Source organism: Ovis canadensis, chromosome 24, assembly GCF_042477335.2.
Source record: "Ovis canadensis isolate MfBH-ARS-UI-01 breed Bighorn chromosome 24, ARS-UI_OviCan_v2, whole genome shotgun sequence".
NCBI classification, from domain to species: Eukaryota; Metazoa; Chordata; class Mammalia; order Artiodactyla; family Bovidae; genus Ovis; species Ovis canadensis.
In genome coordinates, this window is record NC_091268.1 from 56,329,793 (window position 1) to 56,346,323 (window position 16,531).

The following is a 16,531-nucleotide window of genomic DNA, read 5'->3' on the forward strand; positions in this document are numbered from 1 at the left end:
GGACCAAGCATTTTGGGTCCCAGCAGCCTGGCTCAGACTGTGTCCGCCCACTGGGTAGGGACCTTGCTGCAGCCGCGTGGGAGTGACCTGGTATCCCCTCTCAGGTGGCCCCTGGACACCTGCGTTCTCTGTCCACCCGTCCCTCTGCCAGCGCCTGGGTGGGGTCAACACGGGGGCAGTGCTCCCCGCTCTGCCTTCTGGGGGTCAGGTTTGCACTGGTGCTTCCCTGCGCCGTCTTCCCGTGCCTCGAGAAAGGCCTGGGTCCTCAGATGAGGGCGCACTGGCCGCATCCAGCAGGTGTGAGAGGCGCCGTCAAGACTAACGCTGGCTTTGGCTCCACGGTCATCACAGCACAAGTGGCACACTCAGCAAAGCTCCGAGCGCCCACAGCCGCCTTCACGCCCACTGTCGGAGGCTCAGACGGTAAAGCGTGCGCTTGCAACCTGGGATACCCGGCTTCAGTCCCTGGGTCAGGAAGATCCCCCGGAGAAGGAAATGGCAACCCACTCCATCCATTACTCTTGCCTGGAAAATTCCATGGACTGAGGAGCCTGGTAGGCTACAGTCCATGCGGTCACAGAGTCAGACACGACTGAGCGACTTCACTTTTCACTTTTTTTTTCACATACACTGACTTTCTCATCTTTCCAGACCTGGGAAGGTGAGCAGAGTTGCCATTTGACAGATGAGCAAATTGAGTCTCAGAGCGGCCTGGGCATCTCAGAACCAGAGCAGGATGTCTGTGTTTCTTGCAGCAGGACACCAGCTGAGGAGCCGAGGGGCTGTGCCGTCTCGCCGGGGGTCTCGTGTAAGCGGAGGGGCTGCTGGCCACAGAAGGACAGTGGTGGCGCTGACGGGAAGGCCCCTCCCGAGGCTCCACAGCCCCGAGGGGACTCTGGTCGCAGCCACCGGGCAGCCTGCAGGCTCACCCGTGTGTCTCGCGCCCCCCCCCCCCCCCCCCCGCGCCTCGTGGCCAGTGGCAGATAAACTCCCTGCTAGGCTCCCTGGCGCTGGCAGGACTGTCCGGGGAGGATGACGTGAGAAGGGCCCTCCACGTGCGCCGGCCTGGTGACGCTGTCCCACGGGCCGTCCTGCCCGCGGCTACCTGGCGGCCCCAGCTCACACCGCGCCGGGGGCCACTCGGGGCCTGGTGGGCCCGCTCCCAGCCCCGCCCTCGGCTCCAGCGGCCGGTCCCCAGGGCTGGGCAGCGGCGAGCACACGCGAGGGTGCTCTGAGGCCCCCCCGACCCTGACGGCCCCTGGGGGGCAGCCCCACAGCCGGCTTGTTTGTGAGGCGCCTCGGCCACAGGAGGGCGGGTGCCGGGTCCTGAGGGCGCCCTGGGGGCGGGGCCTCGGGGACTGGAGGGCGTGGGGCGGGGCCTCGGGGAACGGAGGGCGTGGGGGCGGGGCGTGGGGCGGGGCCTCGGGGAATGGAGGGCGTGGGGCGGGGCCTCGGGGACTGGCTGGCGTGGGGCGGGGCCTCGGGGACTGGAGGGCGTGGGGCGGGGCCTCGGGGAATGGAGGGCGTGGGGCGGGGCCTCGGGGACTGGAGGGCGTGGGGGCGGGGCCTCGGGGACTGGAGGGCGTGGGGCGGGGCCTCGGGGACTGGAGGGCGTGGGGCGGGGCCTCGGGGAATGGAGGGCGTGGGGGCGGGGCCTCGGGGACTGGAGGGCGTGGGGGCGGGGCCTCGGGGACTGGAGGGCGTGGGGCGGGGCCTCGGGGACTGGAGGGCGTGGGGGCGGGGCCTCGGGGACTGGAGGGCGTGGGGCGGGGCCTCGGGGACTGGAGGGCGTGGGGGCGGGGCCTCGGGGACTGGAGGGCGTGGGGGCGGGGCCTCGGGCCCTGTGGCCCCTGGCTTGTGGTGCCCCAGAGCGGGGGCTCAGGAGCGCCCGCTTCTCTTGGCAGGGGGCAGGTCCCCAGATGGCAGGTCTTCTCCCTGCCTGCGGCCCTCCTGCCTCCAGCCCAAGCCCTCCGCTTTTCACCCCTCTCGTGAGCTGCTCGGTGGCCGCAAGGGTCTCGGGCGCTTGGTGCCGGGGGTCTGTAGGGTTTGTAGGGTCTGGCCTGCAGTCCCGTGACCTACAGCCGAACCGCAGGCTCTCCACCCTCGGCCAGCACACTGTCTCGAGGCTGGGCCTGCCGGGTGCCCCCAGCTTCAGAGCTGGGCAGCGTCCCATGAGCCCCCAAGCGGCAAAGGAAATCGGCCCACACAGCGTGTCGGACGTGAAGCCGTCGCCTGAGGGACCCGCCCAAGGTCGCTGAGCTCACGGGCTGCGGGTCGCTGGTCTGGGCTCACAGAGGCGAGTGTTCCGGCCAGCGGGGCCTGGAGGGCTGAGCGCCCCCATCCTTGAGGCCTTGCTGGCCCTGCCCCTCAGCTTCCGTGGGACCCCGAAGCTCCCCGCCTTTCTCCCTGAGCTGAGCTTCCTGCAGCGGCGAGAGGTATTGATTCAGTTTTCAGGCCGGGTGATTAATAAATATGCATGAGGATCGGTGGTTACTTAACTGTGCTTTTTAATTCTCCCTGTGTCCCTGCCTCCTGCAAGCAGGGTCTCTTAGCAGGCGCAGCAGGGCCCCCTCCCCGGCCGCCGCAGTCCTTCACAGCCCACAGGAGCCCTGAGGTCTGTCCCCCACCCCTACCCCGTTGTCCCAGGCGCTAGGCTGAGAAGGCCCTTAGAGGTCAAGTTCACTGCCCTCTTCTTCCTCCGATGGAAGCTGCAGCCCTGGAGGACAGACACCCTGGGCCACCAGCAGGCAGGGCAGAACTTGACCATTGATGGCAGCGAGGCAGGTGTGTGGGGCTCAGGACGCCAGCTCTAAGGCCTGGACGCAGGGCGCCTTTCTGTTCGTCGTAGCTTGCACAGAATCTGAGCGTGGGAAGTAGACCCCTGTGGCCTGCGGGCCACAGGCGGGCTATGGGGCCCCAGGAGGAGCACTGCTCAGGCCCAGGCCTGCTGCCTGGGCCCGTGGTTGTCCGGCAGGCCCGGTCCTCTGCGGACTTGAGACCCTTCCTGTGTCCTGGGAAACTCGTGGTCCCCCGAGGACCCTGGCCCGGCTGGAGCTCCTCCGCAGCCTGCCCTGCGCCCACCTGTGGTCACGGCAGGGAACAGGCCTCCACTCCCGGGCAAGGGGGAGGCTTCTGTTTGCTGGTAATTGCACCCACACATCAAAGAGAGACTCAGAACTTTTCCTTTTGAGATTCCCGTCAGCGTCTCAACAGTTTCCTCAGCTGTGAATCAAACAAGGCAACAAATTTTTAGCAGAAGATTACAGCCGTTTCTCCCCTTTCTTCCTCAGAGCTGTCATCTAGTCGCAGATATCAGCAGATTTGTTCACGCCCTCCCATCTGCTTTAATGGTGCTGGCCTCTGGTGCCCCTCACGGTGCCACGAGGCCCCCAGTGCCCCTCGTGGTGCCACCAGGCCCCCGGTGCCCCTCAGAGGCCCCGGTGCCCCTCACGGTACCATAGGGCCCCTGTGCCTCCGACCACGCGTGCCTGTGGGGGAGGGCGGCACCCCTGTCCCTGGCTGGCTGTGAGCACCTCCTCTCCTGGGCACCGTGCAGCCCACGTGCAAGGAAGGAGGGATGGAGAGAGGAAGGGGAGGGCCTCCTTGCTCCAGGAGGGGGTGCAGAGCGGAGCCCAGGTACACTGAACCCTGGCGCCTTCTTCCTCGGCCTGGCCACCCGGTCCTGTGGGCCTTTAACCCGTGGCAGCTTTGTCAGGCCTGTGGAGGAGGCTGACTCATAGCAGCTTGTGTGCAGTCCAGCTGGGCCTCAGGCACTAGCCCTTCCCGGCACCTGGGAACGGTGGCCCCATGGTCTGTGGCGCTCCGGGGGGGTCAGACTCCTGGGGGAGCAGCTGCCGCAGCCCCCCTCCTCTAAGCAGAGTTAATTTCCTTGATTTCTGAGCGCCCTGTGGGAGGTTGCAGGTGACAGGGCCTGTGGCTGACCCCAGCCCTGAGGCGCTTTCACAGACTTGTCTCACGTGCCTGGCACCCCCCCTGGAGGCACCTCGGGAAGCCCCCTGAGAGTCCGGCTGGACCCAGGCGGCACGGGCTTGAGTTGGGTGGGCTGGCCTGCCCCCTGCCAAGCCAGACGGGGAGACCTGTCCTGAGGACCAGAGTCTGGACAGCGTGCTGTTCAGGGTGGAGTCCCAGCTGCGTGGGGGCCCGTGACCAGGAGGTGGTTTGAAAGGAAGCCGGGACAGCCCCGCTCAGGGGTGGTGCTCGACACCTCTGCGGTGACCTCCTGGGCTGCGGGGGCTGTGGGTCGTGCGGGCACGGGGAGACTTGCAGGCAGGGCTGTGTCCACGCCAGAGGTGCTCGGCTGTGCCAGCCAGTCAGAGCCGATACGGACCCGTGTCCCCCAACCTCCACCCCGGGCCCTGCCCTGTCCATGCCGCCGGCCCAGCACGCACATCCCAGGGCCAAGCACCCCCCACCCCGGGCCCCACCTCGTCCATGCCCGCCTGCCCAGCACTCGCATCCCGGGGCCCAGCGCCACCCCACCTCCTCCGGCCCACTGGGTCCATGCCCACCTGCCCAGCACATGCATCCCGGGGCCCAGCACCCCCAACCCCACTCCCTGGGCCCTGCCCCGTCCACGCCTCTGGCCCAGCACGTGCATCCCAGGGCCCAGCCCCCCGCTCCCCAGGGCACAGGCCGGGCCCATGTGTGGAGGAGGGGCTGGCTCCGAGCGGGCCCTCAGGGCAGATGGAGCGTCAGCCCGCGTCCTGCTGTGTTCCCTCTCTTTTTTCATCTCTTTCTTAACAGCTTTATTGAGGTACGACTCACACACCACAGGGCTCACCCGTGTGAAGCAGGCAGTTCAGTGGGTTTCATACTTTCACAGGTAGCGAGCGGCCATCACCACACAGACTCCGACCACTCCTGTCGGCTCAGGAGGGAGCCCTGCACACCCTGCGCCGTCGCCCTGCGCGCCCTGCCGCCTCCGGCCTCCAGCAGCCGCTGCTCTGCTCTCTGCGCCTGGAGCTGTCCTTGCTTGGACACGTCGTGTGTGGCGTCTGTGCGTGGTGGCTTCACCCACGGAGCGCGGTGTTTTCTCTTTCCCCTTTCGCCGCCCCGGAGCATGTGAGATCTTAGCTCCCCGACCGGCGGTTGAACCGGCGCCCCCTGCGTGGGGAGCCTAGAGCCTAACCACTGGACCCCCGGGGAAGTGCCCGAGCAGTGTTTCCAGGGACCGTTCACGTCGAGGCCGCTGTCCGCGCCCCGCTCCTTTTCATGGCTGTGTCGTACTCCATGGTGTGGGTGGGCACGTGGATGGTGCTGCTGCGAACGTTTGTGTACAAGTTTCTCCGTGGAAGCGTGTGTTCACTCCTCTCAGGTGTGTCCCTGGTGTAGACTCACTGGGTCACACGGTGCTGGTGCTGGCGGCTTACTTGCTCAGTCGTGTCTGACTCTGCGGCCCCGTGGTCAGCAGCCCACCAGGCTCCTCAGTCCGCAGGATTGCCCAGGCAAGGACGCTGGAGAGGGTTGCCGTTTCCTTCTCCAGGGGATGTTCCCGACCCAGGGGCCGCGTCTCCTGTGCTGGCAGGCGGGTCCTTTCCCACTGAGCCACATGGGAAGCCCAGGCCCCGTGGTCACTCTCTGTCCAGCTGTCTGAGGAACTGCTTTCCACGGAGGAAGCACCGTTTTCTGCCCCAGCGGCGGCAGGGCTCGGCTTCTCTGTCCTCACGGAGACTGCCTTTGCCATTTCAGCTGCCAGGCGGATGCAGTGATGCTTCCTTCTGGCTCCCATTCCCGTTTCCCTGACCACTAACAACATTGGCGTCGCGCATCTTTCCGTGTGCGTGTGGCCTGTTCGTGTGTCTTCTTGGAGGAGGATCGGTTCCGACGCTTTGCCCGTTTTCACATAAGCTTGTTTTGTTTTGTTTCTGTTGTTGCCGAGTTGCGCGAGCTCTTCAGCGTCCTGCGTACGGGCCTCTTACCGGATAAGCGATCTGCGCGCGCTCTCTCCTGCTCCGGGTGCTGTCTCTCTGCTCCCTTCGTGCAGGCTCTCACTCTGATGGAGCCCAGCTTGTCTATGTTCGCCTTTTGCTCCTCGCTTTTGGTGTCATGTGGGAGAATCTAAGACCAGACCCGGTGCCTGTGTTTCTGCTAACGCTGGCTCTCAGGCTTAGGTTTTTATCCGCTGTGAGGTCACTGTCGTGCACAGTGTGAGGTGAGGATTCGGTTCGATGCTCCTGTGCGTGGCTGTCCACTTGTCCAGCACCTCTCCTTGGCAAGAGGTCCCACCGGGAGCCGCTGGCCTTCCCCTGACCGGCCGTCAGGCCAGCCGCTCCCCCACCCGGCGCTCACCTGTGCTTCCCGGGGGCCACCCAGGACCTCGCATCAGTTCAGGGTCGGAGCCGAGCCCGAGGCCGCTCTGAGCTGCCCGTGCAGAGCTTCACGGTCTGCCAGGTGCTTCCTGCCCCCCTTCCTGCCTGCCCTGTAGGGGACCCGCGGGGACAGACGGTGCAGCCAGCACCACCTGGCACGCCTGTGCAAACATGGCGCTTTGCAGAACTTGTCTGTCCTTGTCCTTTCCCTGCACCCCCTGACCCGACACCCATGGGACACGCAGGGCCCCACGCGCCCAGCCCACCCCCGTTGGCCGCAGGGCCTCTGCCCGAGCGCACAGGGTGGTCGGACTCCGCCCCCCTGGCTGTGTCTCCCAGGCTGTGAGCGTCGGATGAAATGAGATCCCTTCCAGCCTGATAGCCTGTGACTCACCGAAGTTACACCTTGTCTCTTTGTCCTTTGAGGTTCTTACAAGGTTTTCGGAAACCCGCAGGAAGCTGGCCGCCAGCCCCTCCCGCCGCCCTCTGCTGGCTCTCCCCCAGCCTGGGGCAGAAGAGAGCTGGCAGTGTCCCCACACGCCCCCCTCCCTTTTAGGGGCACAGTTAGCAGGTGGCTGGCGAGGCGTGGCCGGCAGTGGCCACACAAGCCTTTGGTGACTTGGAGGGCTGGCATCCACGCAACTTCGCTCCCACACTGGGGCGGCTGCTCTGCGGCATGGCCGTGTTGCCTGCCTGCCCCACCTCCTGGTAAAGGTGCTGTTCCTGCTGCTGCCCCTGGAGGGGTCGCTGTGGGCAGAGGTCCGAGGTGGAGGTCCGGTTTTCCAAGAGGGCGTCTCGGCATTGGAGTGGAGGAAGATGACCGCTCAGCTGGCCCAGCGGCCCTCGCTGGGGGGCTGGGGGGCCCGGCCGGCAGGCCCGCGGCCCCTCAGCCAGGGACACAGCGTGTCTCTCTCCCCGCGCCTGGGGGAGGGACCCTCGGGCCCCCTCACCAAGGCCCAGGCCTTCCCTTAGCGCCGGCCCTGCGGGGCTCCCGCTCGCTGGGGGGCCCAGGAGCGACAGCTGGAGACGTGCGGCTCCTGCTTTGGCTTCCAGAGACTCCACCGAGCTTCCTTCCTGGGGCCGCCTGGGCCAGACGGTGGGAACGGGACTGAGAGTGGGTTTACTCAGCAGCGGTCTGCCTGCTGCCTGCCTGTGCTCAGCTGTTGGGGTGACTCGCTCACCCCACCTGCCCTGCTGCCAGTGAGCCTGACGGGGGTGGCGGTGAGCCCGACGGGGGTGGGAGTGAGCTTCATAGGGGTGAGGGGTGGGCCTGACAGGGGTGAGGGGTGAGGTTCACGAGGCTGAGCTTCATAGGAGTGAGGGGTGGGCCTGACGGGGGTGGGGGCTCCCTGATGCTCGTGGCAGGGAAGCTGAGGCTGGGCTGGCCCAGGCCTCATCCGGTGCATGGCCTGGGCATGTGTGCCAAGCAGCACGCCTGCAGGGATGCACGTCCACCGTGGACATTCACTGACCGTGTGCTCCTGGTGACCAGGGCCCAGACCAGCTCTGCCTGCAGCCATCCCCTCCTGTGCTCAGGGCTGGGTTGTGTGTCGGTAACAGGAGCCGACACTGAGCGAGGTGTGCGGGGACTCCACTTTAGTGTCACGGCTTTCTTAAGTGTTCAGATCTTAAAAGCTGGGTCCCACTGTGAAGGCCTGGGACAGGAGGGTTGCTGCGCAGCTAGCGAGGACCCAGGCGGTCACGGATAGCGTCTGAAAACACGCGCTGGACACCGATGCTTGGGGAGACGCGGGTCAGAGCGGGGGGCTCGCGTGCTGCCTCCTGCCGATGCCCCAGAGATGGGGGGTGGGCACCCCGCGGGCCGGGCCGCACTCGCCGGTGGGGGCTCTGACCGCCTGTCTGTGGTCCTCCCCCAGGGCGACTACGACCAGAGCAAGACCAAGGTGCTGCACCTGAGCCTGAACCCAGCCGGCGCGGCGCGGCAGCGGCTCCGCGAGGACCAGCAGCAGCTGCAGCAGGAGTGCGCGCGGCTGCGGGAGCTCGTCCGCGCCCTGGAGGCTGGCGGCCCCGTCCCTGCCCACCTGGAGGCCACCTCGGAGCTGCCCTCATCCCGGGAGGTGGCAGGTAGGCCCCGGTCCTTCCATACGTCCCTCCGTCCAGCCCACGCAGGAGCCGGGCCACGGGCCTCCAGGGGATGGGGGCCCCAGCCTGCAGAGTGAGCGCAGTAGGGACCCGAGGTGGCATCTCTCCGACCCGGGAACAAGTTAATACCATTTGTCAGCTCATGTGTGTCCATTAATCACACAGACACCAGTGCTCCGGGAAGCAGGGGCCATCTCTCACAGTCTAAGTGCATTTCCGGACGCAGCGAGCCCTCCGCAGGCCCTGTGACAGGCGGGGTGGGGGTGGGGGCTGGAGCTGCCTCTTCCACCACGAGGGTCTCACCCCCTCTGCAGCTCTGACTCGGGGCCTCGGTCTCTGACCTCACAGCTTATCTCTGTCTCCAGGCAGCACAGTGAGCGTGAGCCTGCCTGCTGCGTGCCGAGGTCCCCGAGGCTGGCCCTCGGACAGACAGCAGGTCCATCACCGCCTCGCAGGGAGGGCACCATCAGGGGGCTCCGTTTTCCCAGGGGTCACCCAGTCCGGCCTCAGGGGGAGCCTGGGGGCTGGGCGGCGCCTGCAGCCTCTCTCCTTTGTTAGATGCTGCCAGGTGTGGCTGCCTGCCCTGGGCCTCAAGCGGCTGGTGAGGGGCCACTCCCTGGCTCCCCCAGAGTGCAGCCCCCGCTCCCGTGTCTGCTGCTGGCTCTGTTCACCCCCTACCCCCGCGATGTCTGCGGGGCATCCGCGTAGGGAAGACACGGCTGCCGTTTTCTTGACGTTTGCCGCCTGCGTTTCCAAGCAGCCTTTCCCCCGGGAAGCCCTTTCTACTTCCTCCGCCCGTGTCTGCCGTCTCAGGCTTGGAGAGGGAGCACAGGCATCGTCACGTCTGGAGCCTGGCTCTGCTGTCGCCCTGTCCCCAGGGTCGTGGACGCAGCCCCTCCAGCCTGCAAGCTCCCACTCTACCTCGGCGTGCAACCAGCCTTTCTGATCACTGTCCCGTGAGCCCGTGGAGGTGGGAGTCAGGCCCAGCACCGGCCTGCGGGCCTGTAGGCCTCAGTCAGCCGCAGCCGTGACTGGAGCAAGCCTGGCCGTCCTGTGGGGCTGCGCTCCGCGTGCTCCCTGTCCCCAGGGTGTCCCAGGTGGTCCTTGTCCCACGTCTGTCGGCCCAGGGTCCCCCGTGAGGCGGGGGTCCGTGTGCCGCCGGGTTCAGTGGGGACCCCGAAGTGCGGGTCTGCTGGCCCCCCTGAACCCCTGGCTCCCCAGGCCGCACCTGTCCTTCATCCGCTTTCCCGCGACCTGGAGCGGGGCTGGCGGACAGGGACCGTGGGTGTTGTGGGAGGTGCACACCCTCCTGCCCCCACCTGCCTCTCCTGTCTTGTCTTCAGGAGGCTGGCATTGGCTGCCCTGGTGTGCTGCCCAGGTGATTCTGGGGCCAAACCGCAGCTCAGCCGCCAAGACCGCTGTGAGGGGGTCCCTGCGGCCCAGGGTGAGCTTCCCGGCCCTGAAAGCCAGGCAGGGCCTCCCGCAGGGTCCTCAGCTGCCAGCAGCCGAGCGTGGTCTCGGCCCGCGCTCCTGTTCTCCCCGGCTCCTTCAGCCCCGCTTCGCGAGTCACCCGTGTCCTTGCCGAGTTCAGGAGCTGGGAATGCAGACTCGGGCGCTCAAGGTTGCTCTTCATTCTGCACAAGGACTCACACCGTCTGACGCGACAGACCGTTTACTCCTCAAGTCTGTCTCTCTGGTGTGCTCAGCTGTGGGGACGCAGCTGCTCAGAGCCTCCCGGGGCACCCAGCACGCGCCCAAGGGCACTGTGGGCGTCCGGGCAGACGGCCGGTTGGACCTGGGCCCCTGCTCTGCCGTGCTCCCCGAGGCCCCACGGAGAGCGGGACCACCACAGACCTCTGCAGTTGGGACAGCCGGTGCGCAGGTGGTTTAATGGTGTGTGACTTAGGAAGAAGAACTCCAGGCAGCTGTCGTCGTGGCCGGAACCAGGCTGAGTGATGCCACGACCCTCCCCAAAGGCCGGGAATTGGCATCAAGTGGCGCTGGGGGAGGGGGCATGACTGCCAAGCTCAGGAGCAGCAAGGACGCTTGCCCGAGGTGTAACCGAGAGCCCCACCGACCTCAGGCCTTCACTCGGCTCTATCTACGGGCTGCAGCCTCTCTCCCAGCAAAGTCGGATCAGAGCACTTCCCCAGGCACGTGTGGAGATGCAGGTCCCTGGGCCCCATCTCAGACCTGCTGGCTCAGAATCCCAGGGGCCTCCCCCCCGCGCCCCTTTTACCCCCAGAAGCCTGATGGACCTGAGGAGATGTGAAGGCGCTGAACCTGGAGCCCCTTCAGGCGCTTGGTTGCTGCTCAGCGGCCCTTGAACTGAGCTGGCCGGCCGGCAGAGCCCAGTGCTGTCTGTGACCAGGGCTGGCTGGCGTGTGTGGGGGTGCAGAACAGGCAAGCGGGAAGGTGCGCCTGGAGGACACAGGCCGTCAGAGGGGTGGAGACCCCCCGGAGGCGTGTCCTCGGAGACTAGGAGGGACTTTGAACAGGCAGCACGCGGACAGGAGCCTTCCGAGTGTTCCAGAACGGGAACGACGGGCTTCCGGGCGCCAGGAACGTCAGAGAGTTACATGATGGTCTAAAGAGGGGTTTTTAAGATGAAACTGAGAAAATCTGAAAGCGGAGGAACAAGACAGTGAGATGGGAAACAGGAGGAAACGGTGAGGCAAGTCATGCACCTGGCAGCCCGCGGGGCCCACGTCTCAGGCCTGGCTGCTCCGCGGGGGCCAGGAGGACAGGCCGCACACGCGCTGAGGACCATCCGCAGCACGGAGGGAGTGCCTTTCCGGGGGCGGTACTGGGCAGGGCCCGTGGTGGCAGAAAGCCCCCCACACACTGGAAAAGTGGGTCACGGGCCAGGGATCACCAGACGTCCCTTCTCAGCGGCAGCTCTGGCGCTGGGCCCGCGGGCGCTGCTCCAGGTCCCTGGGAGCCGTGAGAACGCTGGCGCCTCGGTGGTGGCTTCTACGCTCCCAGAGGACAGATGGTGGGGGCACTGAGCAGCTGAATGGGTGGCTGGCCTGTGCACGGAGCGTACTGTCGGAGCCTGGCCAGGCTTCACGTGGTCAGCAGAGTCACAGCTCAGCAAACTCCCTCCTGGGCCGTCCACGTCCGCCTCAGCGCCCTGGACTCCAGCAACAGGGCCAGGCAGCCGGGCTCTGACCTGTGACCTCCCTCCAGCCGTAGAAATCTCAGTACCTGGACCCCCTAACCTCCAGAGTCTCGTCGTGGACAGAAGGGCCCTCCCTGCCTTCCCCGTGGCCTGCGGGACAGCCCCACAGCCCGGATGGGCTCATCTGCTGTGTACGCGGCACTTGGCGCTCGGCCTGCAGTTGCCCTGAGGGTCGTGTAGGTGGGCGTGGTCTCCATGGTGACGCCTGGCAGCCAGGATGGGGGCGGCCCCGCAGTGGAGGTGCCCCGGCTCCCTCGTACCAGGAGCCGCCCTGGGGGCCAGGAGGGACGATGCGGGGCAGCTGCCCAGCCGCGGGTGACCACACCATGACAGGTTCGGGAGCCTGTAGCCAGCTGTTCCTGGACCTCGGCCTTCGGACAGCCCCTGCCAGGACCACGGCCCTTGGTCGGCGGGAGCCTGAACCCCTTCTCCCCTCCCCTGCCGGAGCTGGCTCAGCTCCTCCCGAGGCTCCCCACCCACCCAGCCTGGGCCAGAGAGATTACTAATTGGTGCTTAATTAGGTAATGCATTAATATTAAAATACCTAATCTTGTCAGAGCAATGCACAGGAGGTGATCAGATTTGTCCCTGCCTGACTGTGCCGCTAATCCCACGGGGTCCCTGGAGAGGGCTGTGCCTGGGCCCCTCCTTGGAGCCCCGCTCGCTCTGCCCAGGGAAGAGGCCACCACAGGGAGGCGGCCACAGGCCGGCCTGCAGCAGCCGTGCCGTCTGCTGTGTTTCTCTCTGCAGACCAAGGTTGACCCCCTTTCCCACTTCAGCCAGCGCCCGCCCCGCAGTGGGAGGACGGGGCTGCCTGGGGGTGGGGGAGGCCCGAGGGGCCCCTGGCCAGAGCCACCCGCCTGGATTAGCACCGGCCGGGATGTCACAGTGCTGAGCACAGGGCCCAGGCAGCCTCGGGTCACCTGTGAGGGCGCTGAGGCTCCACATGGCTTGGCCCCAGCACGCACCGATGGACTCAGGGCTACCTGTGGCCACTGGTCTGGGTGCCTGAGGCGTAGAGGTGGGTGTAACCTGGGTCAGAGAGCCGTGCTCAACAGGAGCTGGCCTCTGAGCACCTAGAGCCTTCGGGGAGCAGGGAGAGCCCCCAGCCTGTAGCAAGAAGAGCCTTGCCTGCACTCCTGCTGGTTCTCAGCTGGAGGGGCCACCTCTGAACAGCCAGGAAGGCTGCAGGAAGCGGGAAGGGGAGACAAGAGCCGTGTCCCTCCCGCGCAGCCCTTCCCCGTTCGCCCCCCCCACCCCGGCAGAGGCATCCTTCACCTCCCGGCCTTGCAGCAGGCGGGAGGGAGGCCTGCTGGGGTCTTCACATGCCCAAGCAGCACGAAGGTGGATCTGAAAGGCACTGTGGTGGCTTCGGACGGAGCTGACATGGAACCTGAGCCCACAGAGGGTAGGTCAGACACACCCGGACCATGACCAGACCTGGAAGGTGAAGGCAGGAAGTGACTGTGCGGGTTCCTGTGAGCGGTCTTGCGTTTTTTCGGGTGAACGCCGGAGTTGGATCACTGGGTCACGTGGTCCATGCGCCGTGAACCTCGAGGCTGGCTGTGGTTCCACACCCCTGCTGGCCCCACGGGGGCTCCGTGGCCCCACGTCCCACCAGCACTGGGCCCTTCAGTCATTCCCAGGTGTGCGCAGTGGAGGCCCACCGTGGTGTAACTGGCGTTCCCCTGACGTGTGAAGCTGTTGAGCAGCATTTGTTTCACGTTAGCCCCTCCTGTATCCCCTCGGGTGGGTGGGGGCTCAAGCTTTTGTCCATTTTTCGTCTTTAGCTCGAGTTTGGGGGTTGCGTTTCCTAGCAGAGTCTTTCTCAGAGCAGACACCGATAACTCGGATGAGCTCTGGTGATCGGTTCTCTTCCAGGATCAGATCTAGGGACTTTGGCAAACCCAAGTCAAGACGCTTTTTCCTCATGTTTTCTCTCTCAAGTCTTTTAATTCTGCATTGAAATCTGTGACCCATTTTGTTAGGTTTTCCTGTAATGTGAGATTCAGGTTGAGGTTCTTTGTTTTGTTTGTCTGGGGGACTTTCTCCTGTAAATGTCCAGATACTCCAGCATCACGTGTTGAGATGGTGTCATGCCTCCGTCAGTCGCCTCTGTACGTTGGCCATGTCAGCTGACGGATGCCGTGGTCCTGTCTTCTCCCGTTTGCTGGCCTGAGTGTCCCCAGAGTCTTGGTAGCTGGATGGCAAGTCTTAAGGTCGGCGGCGTAATCCCTCCCACTTTATGCTGTTTTTTCAACAGCGTCTGGCAGCCCTGTTTCTGTTGCCTTTCTGTTGAGCTTTAGGATCAGCGTGTCTGTATCTGCAGGAATCCTGGTGACGGGGAATCCACTGACTCTGTAGTCAGTTTGAGGAGAATCCATGTCGTTACCGGGATGAGCCTTCCCAGTCCAGAACCGGTGTCTCTCCACTGACTCAGGCCTTCTTCGAGCTCGTTCATCAGCATCTTGTGGTTTTCAGCGCACACGCCAGTTGCCTGTTTTGTTAGAAACAGACTCGTGCATGTTTCATTTTTGTTAATTTTTAGTTACCCTCAGTGCGTGTTTTCCTTTGTCGTTTCCGTTGTTCTGTGCTTGTGGAGAAGGAAATGGCAAGCCTCTGCAGCATTCTTGCCCGGAAAACCCCACGGACAGAGGAGCCTGGTGGACTGCAGTCCACGGGGCCAGAAGGAGCGGGGTGTGACTTGGATCAACAGTGACGCGGAGACACGGCTGATTTTGCGTTGGGCTCGCAGCCCGTGGCCTCACTAAGGTCAGGCAGCGCTGGGAGGGTTTGGCTTCCGTTGCCTGCCGGCGCGCCGGCTGTGAGCAGGGCCTGTTGCGTCTGTTCCTGTGGGCCTGATGCCTCGCCTCGCACGTTCTCTCCCTGTTGCCGCGCAGCCGGGACTTGATGATGGTGCCAAGCCGCGGAGGTTGGCATGGGCACTGGCCCTGCTCCTGGTCCAGGGGGCGCGTGGTCAGCTCTGGGCTCTTTGCGGATGCCCTTGCTCGTTCCCGTCTAGTCTGAGTCTGCCGAGAGCGTTTGTCACGTTAGGTGTTGAGTTTTTTCAAATGCTTTTCTGCATCACTTATAGGCTCATCTGGTTTTTCTCCCATAGACTGTCAGTGTGGTGGGTTACTGTGAAAGTTTTTTACTAACGTGTTGAACCAGCCCTGCATTCCAGGTGTAAACCGCCCTTGTCTGTGGTATATTTTTCTTTCTGTGCGTTGCTGAGTTCAGCTTGCTGTTTCCGCAGTAGTTCTGGCGTCTCTGCTCGTCTTGGTGTGAGCGTCTCCTGTTGTCCTGTTGTCTGAAAGGCATGCACGACATTTCCTCTCTGCAGATGACGTGTTTGTCTACACAGACAAGCCCAAGAAGGTTTTTTTTAGAAGAACGCAGTGAGTTCATTGTTGGTTTTTGTGTGTTGCTCTTATACCTGTGTGCGTGCTCAGTTGCTCAGTCGTGTCCTACTCTTTGTGACCCTTTGGACCTTAGCCTGCCAGGCTCCTCTGTCCATGGGCTTCTCCAGGGAGAACGCTGGAGAGGGTTGCCATGCCCTCCTCCAGGGGATCTTCCCGACCCGGGGGTCGAACCCAAACCCACGTCTCTTTGGTCTCCTCCGTTGGCAGGTGGGTTCTTGACCTAATATTAGTGCCATCCGGGAATCCCATTATATCCTGCAACCTTGCTGAGTTCGCTTACACGATACGTGGGTATAATGCGAATATGGCATCTGTGGGCAGTTAGGGAAGCTAGACTCTAGGACATTATACCATGCCTGCTCACTCTCCCGAGATGAAACTCCTGAGGATAATTCTAACAAAGCACGTCAAAGGTCTGTGTGCTGAAAACGGCTGTGCATTGAGCGAGGAGTCAGGGGGCTTCTCATAAAGGAAGAGGCAGGCTGCGTTCAGGTGCGGGAGACTCCCCGTCCGGAAGCTGTCCCTGTGGCCCGGGCTGGCCCCAGGCCGCTGCTCATCCCCTCTGCCCGCGCGAGTGCGTCTCCTGGCTGGCGGCCGGCCATTCCCTCCTTGGAGGTCGGCGCCTTCGTGAAGGGCCGTGAGTTTCCTTCCTCTTTCCCAGACCTGGACCTTGTGAACCTGTGGCCCGAATCCAGTGAGGATAACTCATGGTCCCCAGAGCTGTTAATAACCACGCAGACGACCTTGAGCCAGTGAGCAGACAGACCCCCCCCCGGTGCAGCCGCTGCCCTGCCGCTCAGCATGGAGACGGCCGACGGCCAGCGTTCCGGGCTCCGTAAAGGCTCAGGGGCCGCGTGTGGGAGAGGCTTCAAGGTCCCCAGGGCGCCAGGCCCTGTGGTGGGCGTGCCTGGAGGGGCAGCGCGGGACGCAGCGCGGGGCGCACAGACGCCTGCGCCTGGCTAGACCCTGCAGGTGTGCACCCAGAGGGTCAACTGCTGCGCGCTGAGGACTTTTTAATAGAAACGGCATCTCACTTGATTGCTAATAAGGAAACAGTTTTTACTTCTTTTCCAAATGGTCTTATCACAACCGGAGCTCCTTCATCTCTTCTTCTGCTCAGTTTATACAGAAGTGTGACTTCTTGTTTTTCTTTATGATTATTTTGTGTAGAAAGTGTTAACTTATTCTGGAGTTTCATTGGTTTATTCCATTTAAGCTTAGAAAGTTCCTTATTGATTTGATAAACTCTATTTTCTTCTGTGACTTTTTGGGTTGTATTTTATATTGAAAGATCTGATCTGCTTGGAACGTATTTTGGGATGTGGCATAAGGTGAAGGCCTCAGTCGATCTTTTTCCTGGTCACAGACAGCTGCCCGGGTGCCGTCCATCAGATAATCAATTGTTCCTTGCCCTGTAGGTTTATAATGTGTCTTTATTTTTCTTTGTCTTTATTCCATGGCTTCTGGGCGTTTATTTCATTTTTCTGTTCCACATC

General features: G+C 63.8%; 1 protein-coding gene across 10 annotated transcripts in view; it reads left to right on the forward strand.

Moving 5' to 3' along the window:
• Window positions 1-16,531, forward strand: part of MAD1L1 (mitotic arrest deficient 1 like 1) — a 238,739-nt gene that overhangs the window by 188,585 nt on the left and 33,623 nt on the right. For 9 of the 10 annotated variants that reach the window (XM_069569617.1, XM_069569618.1, XM_069569619.1 and 6 more), the window contains one exon: window positions 8,207-8,414. In XM_069569617.1, coding sequence (XP_069425718.1) covers window positions 8,207-8,414 — 208 coding nt within the window. Of the gene's footprint in view, window positions 1-8,001; window positions 8,083-8,206; window positions 8,415-16,531 lie in introns of those variants that run through there. The other variant, XM_069569627.1, reaches the window with a different exon arrangement.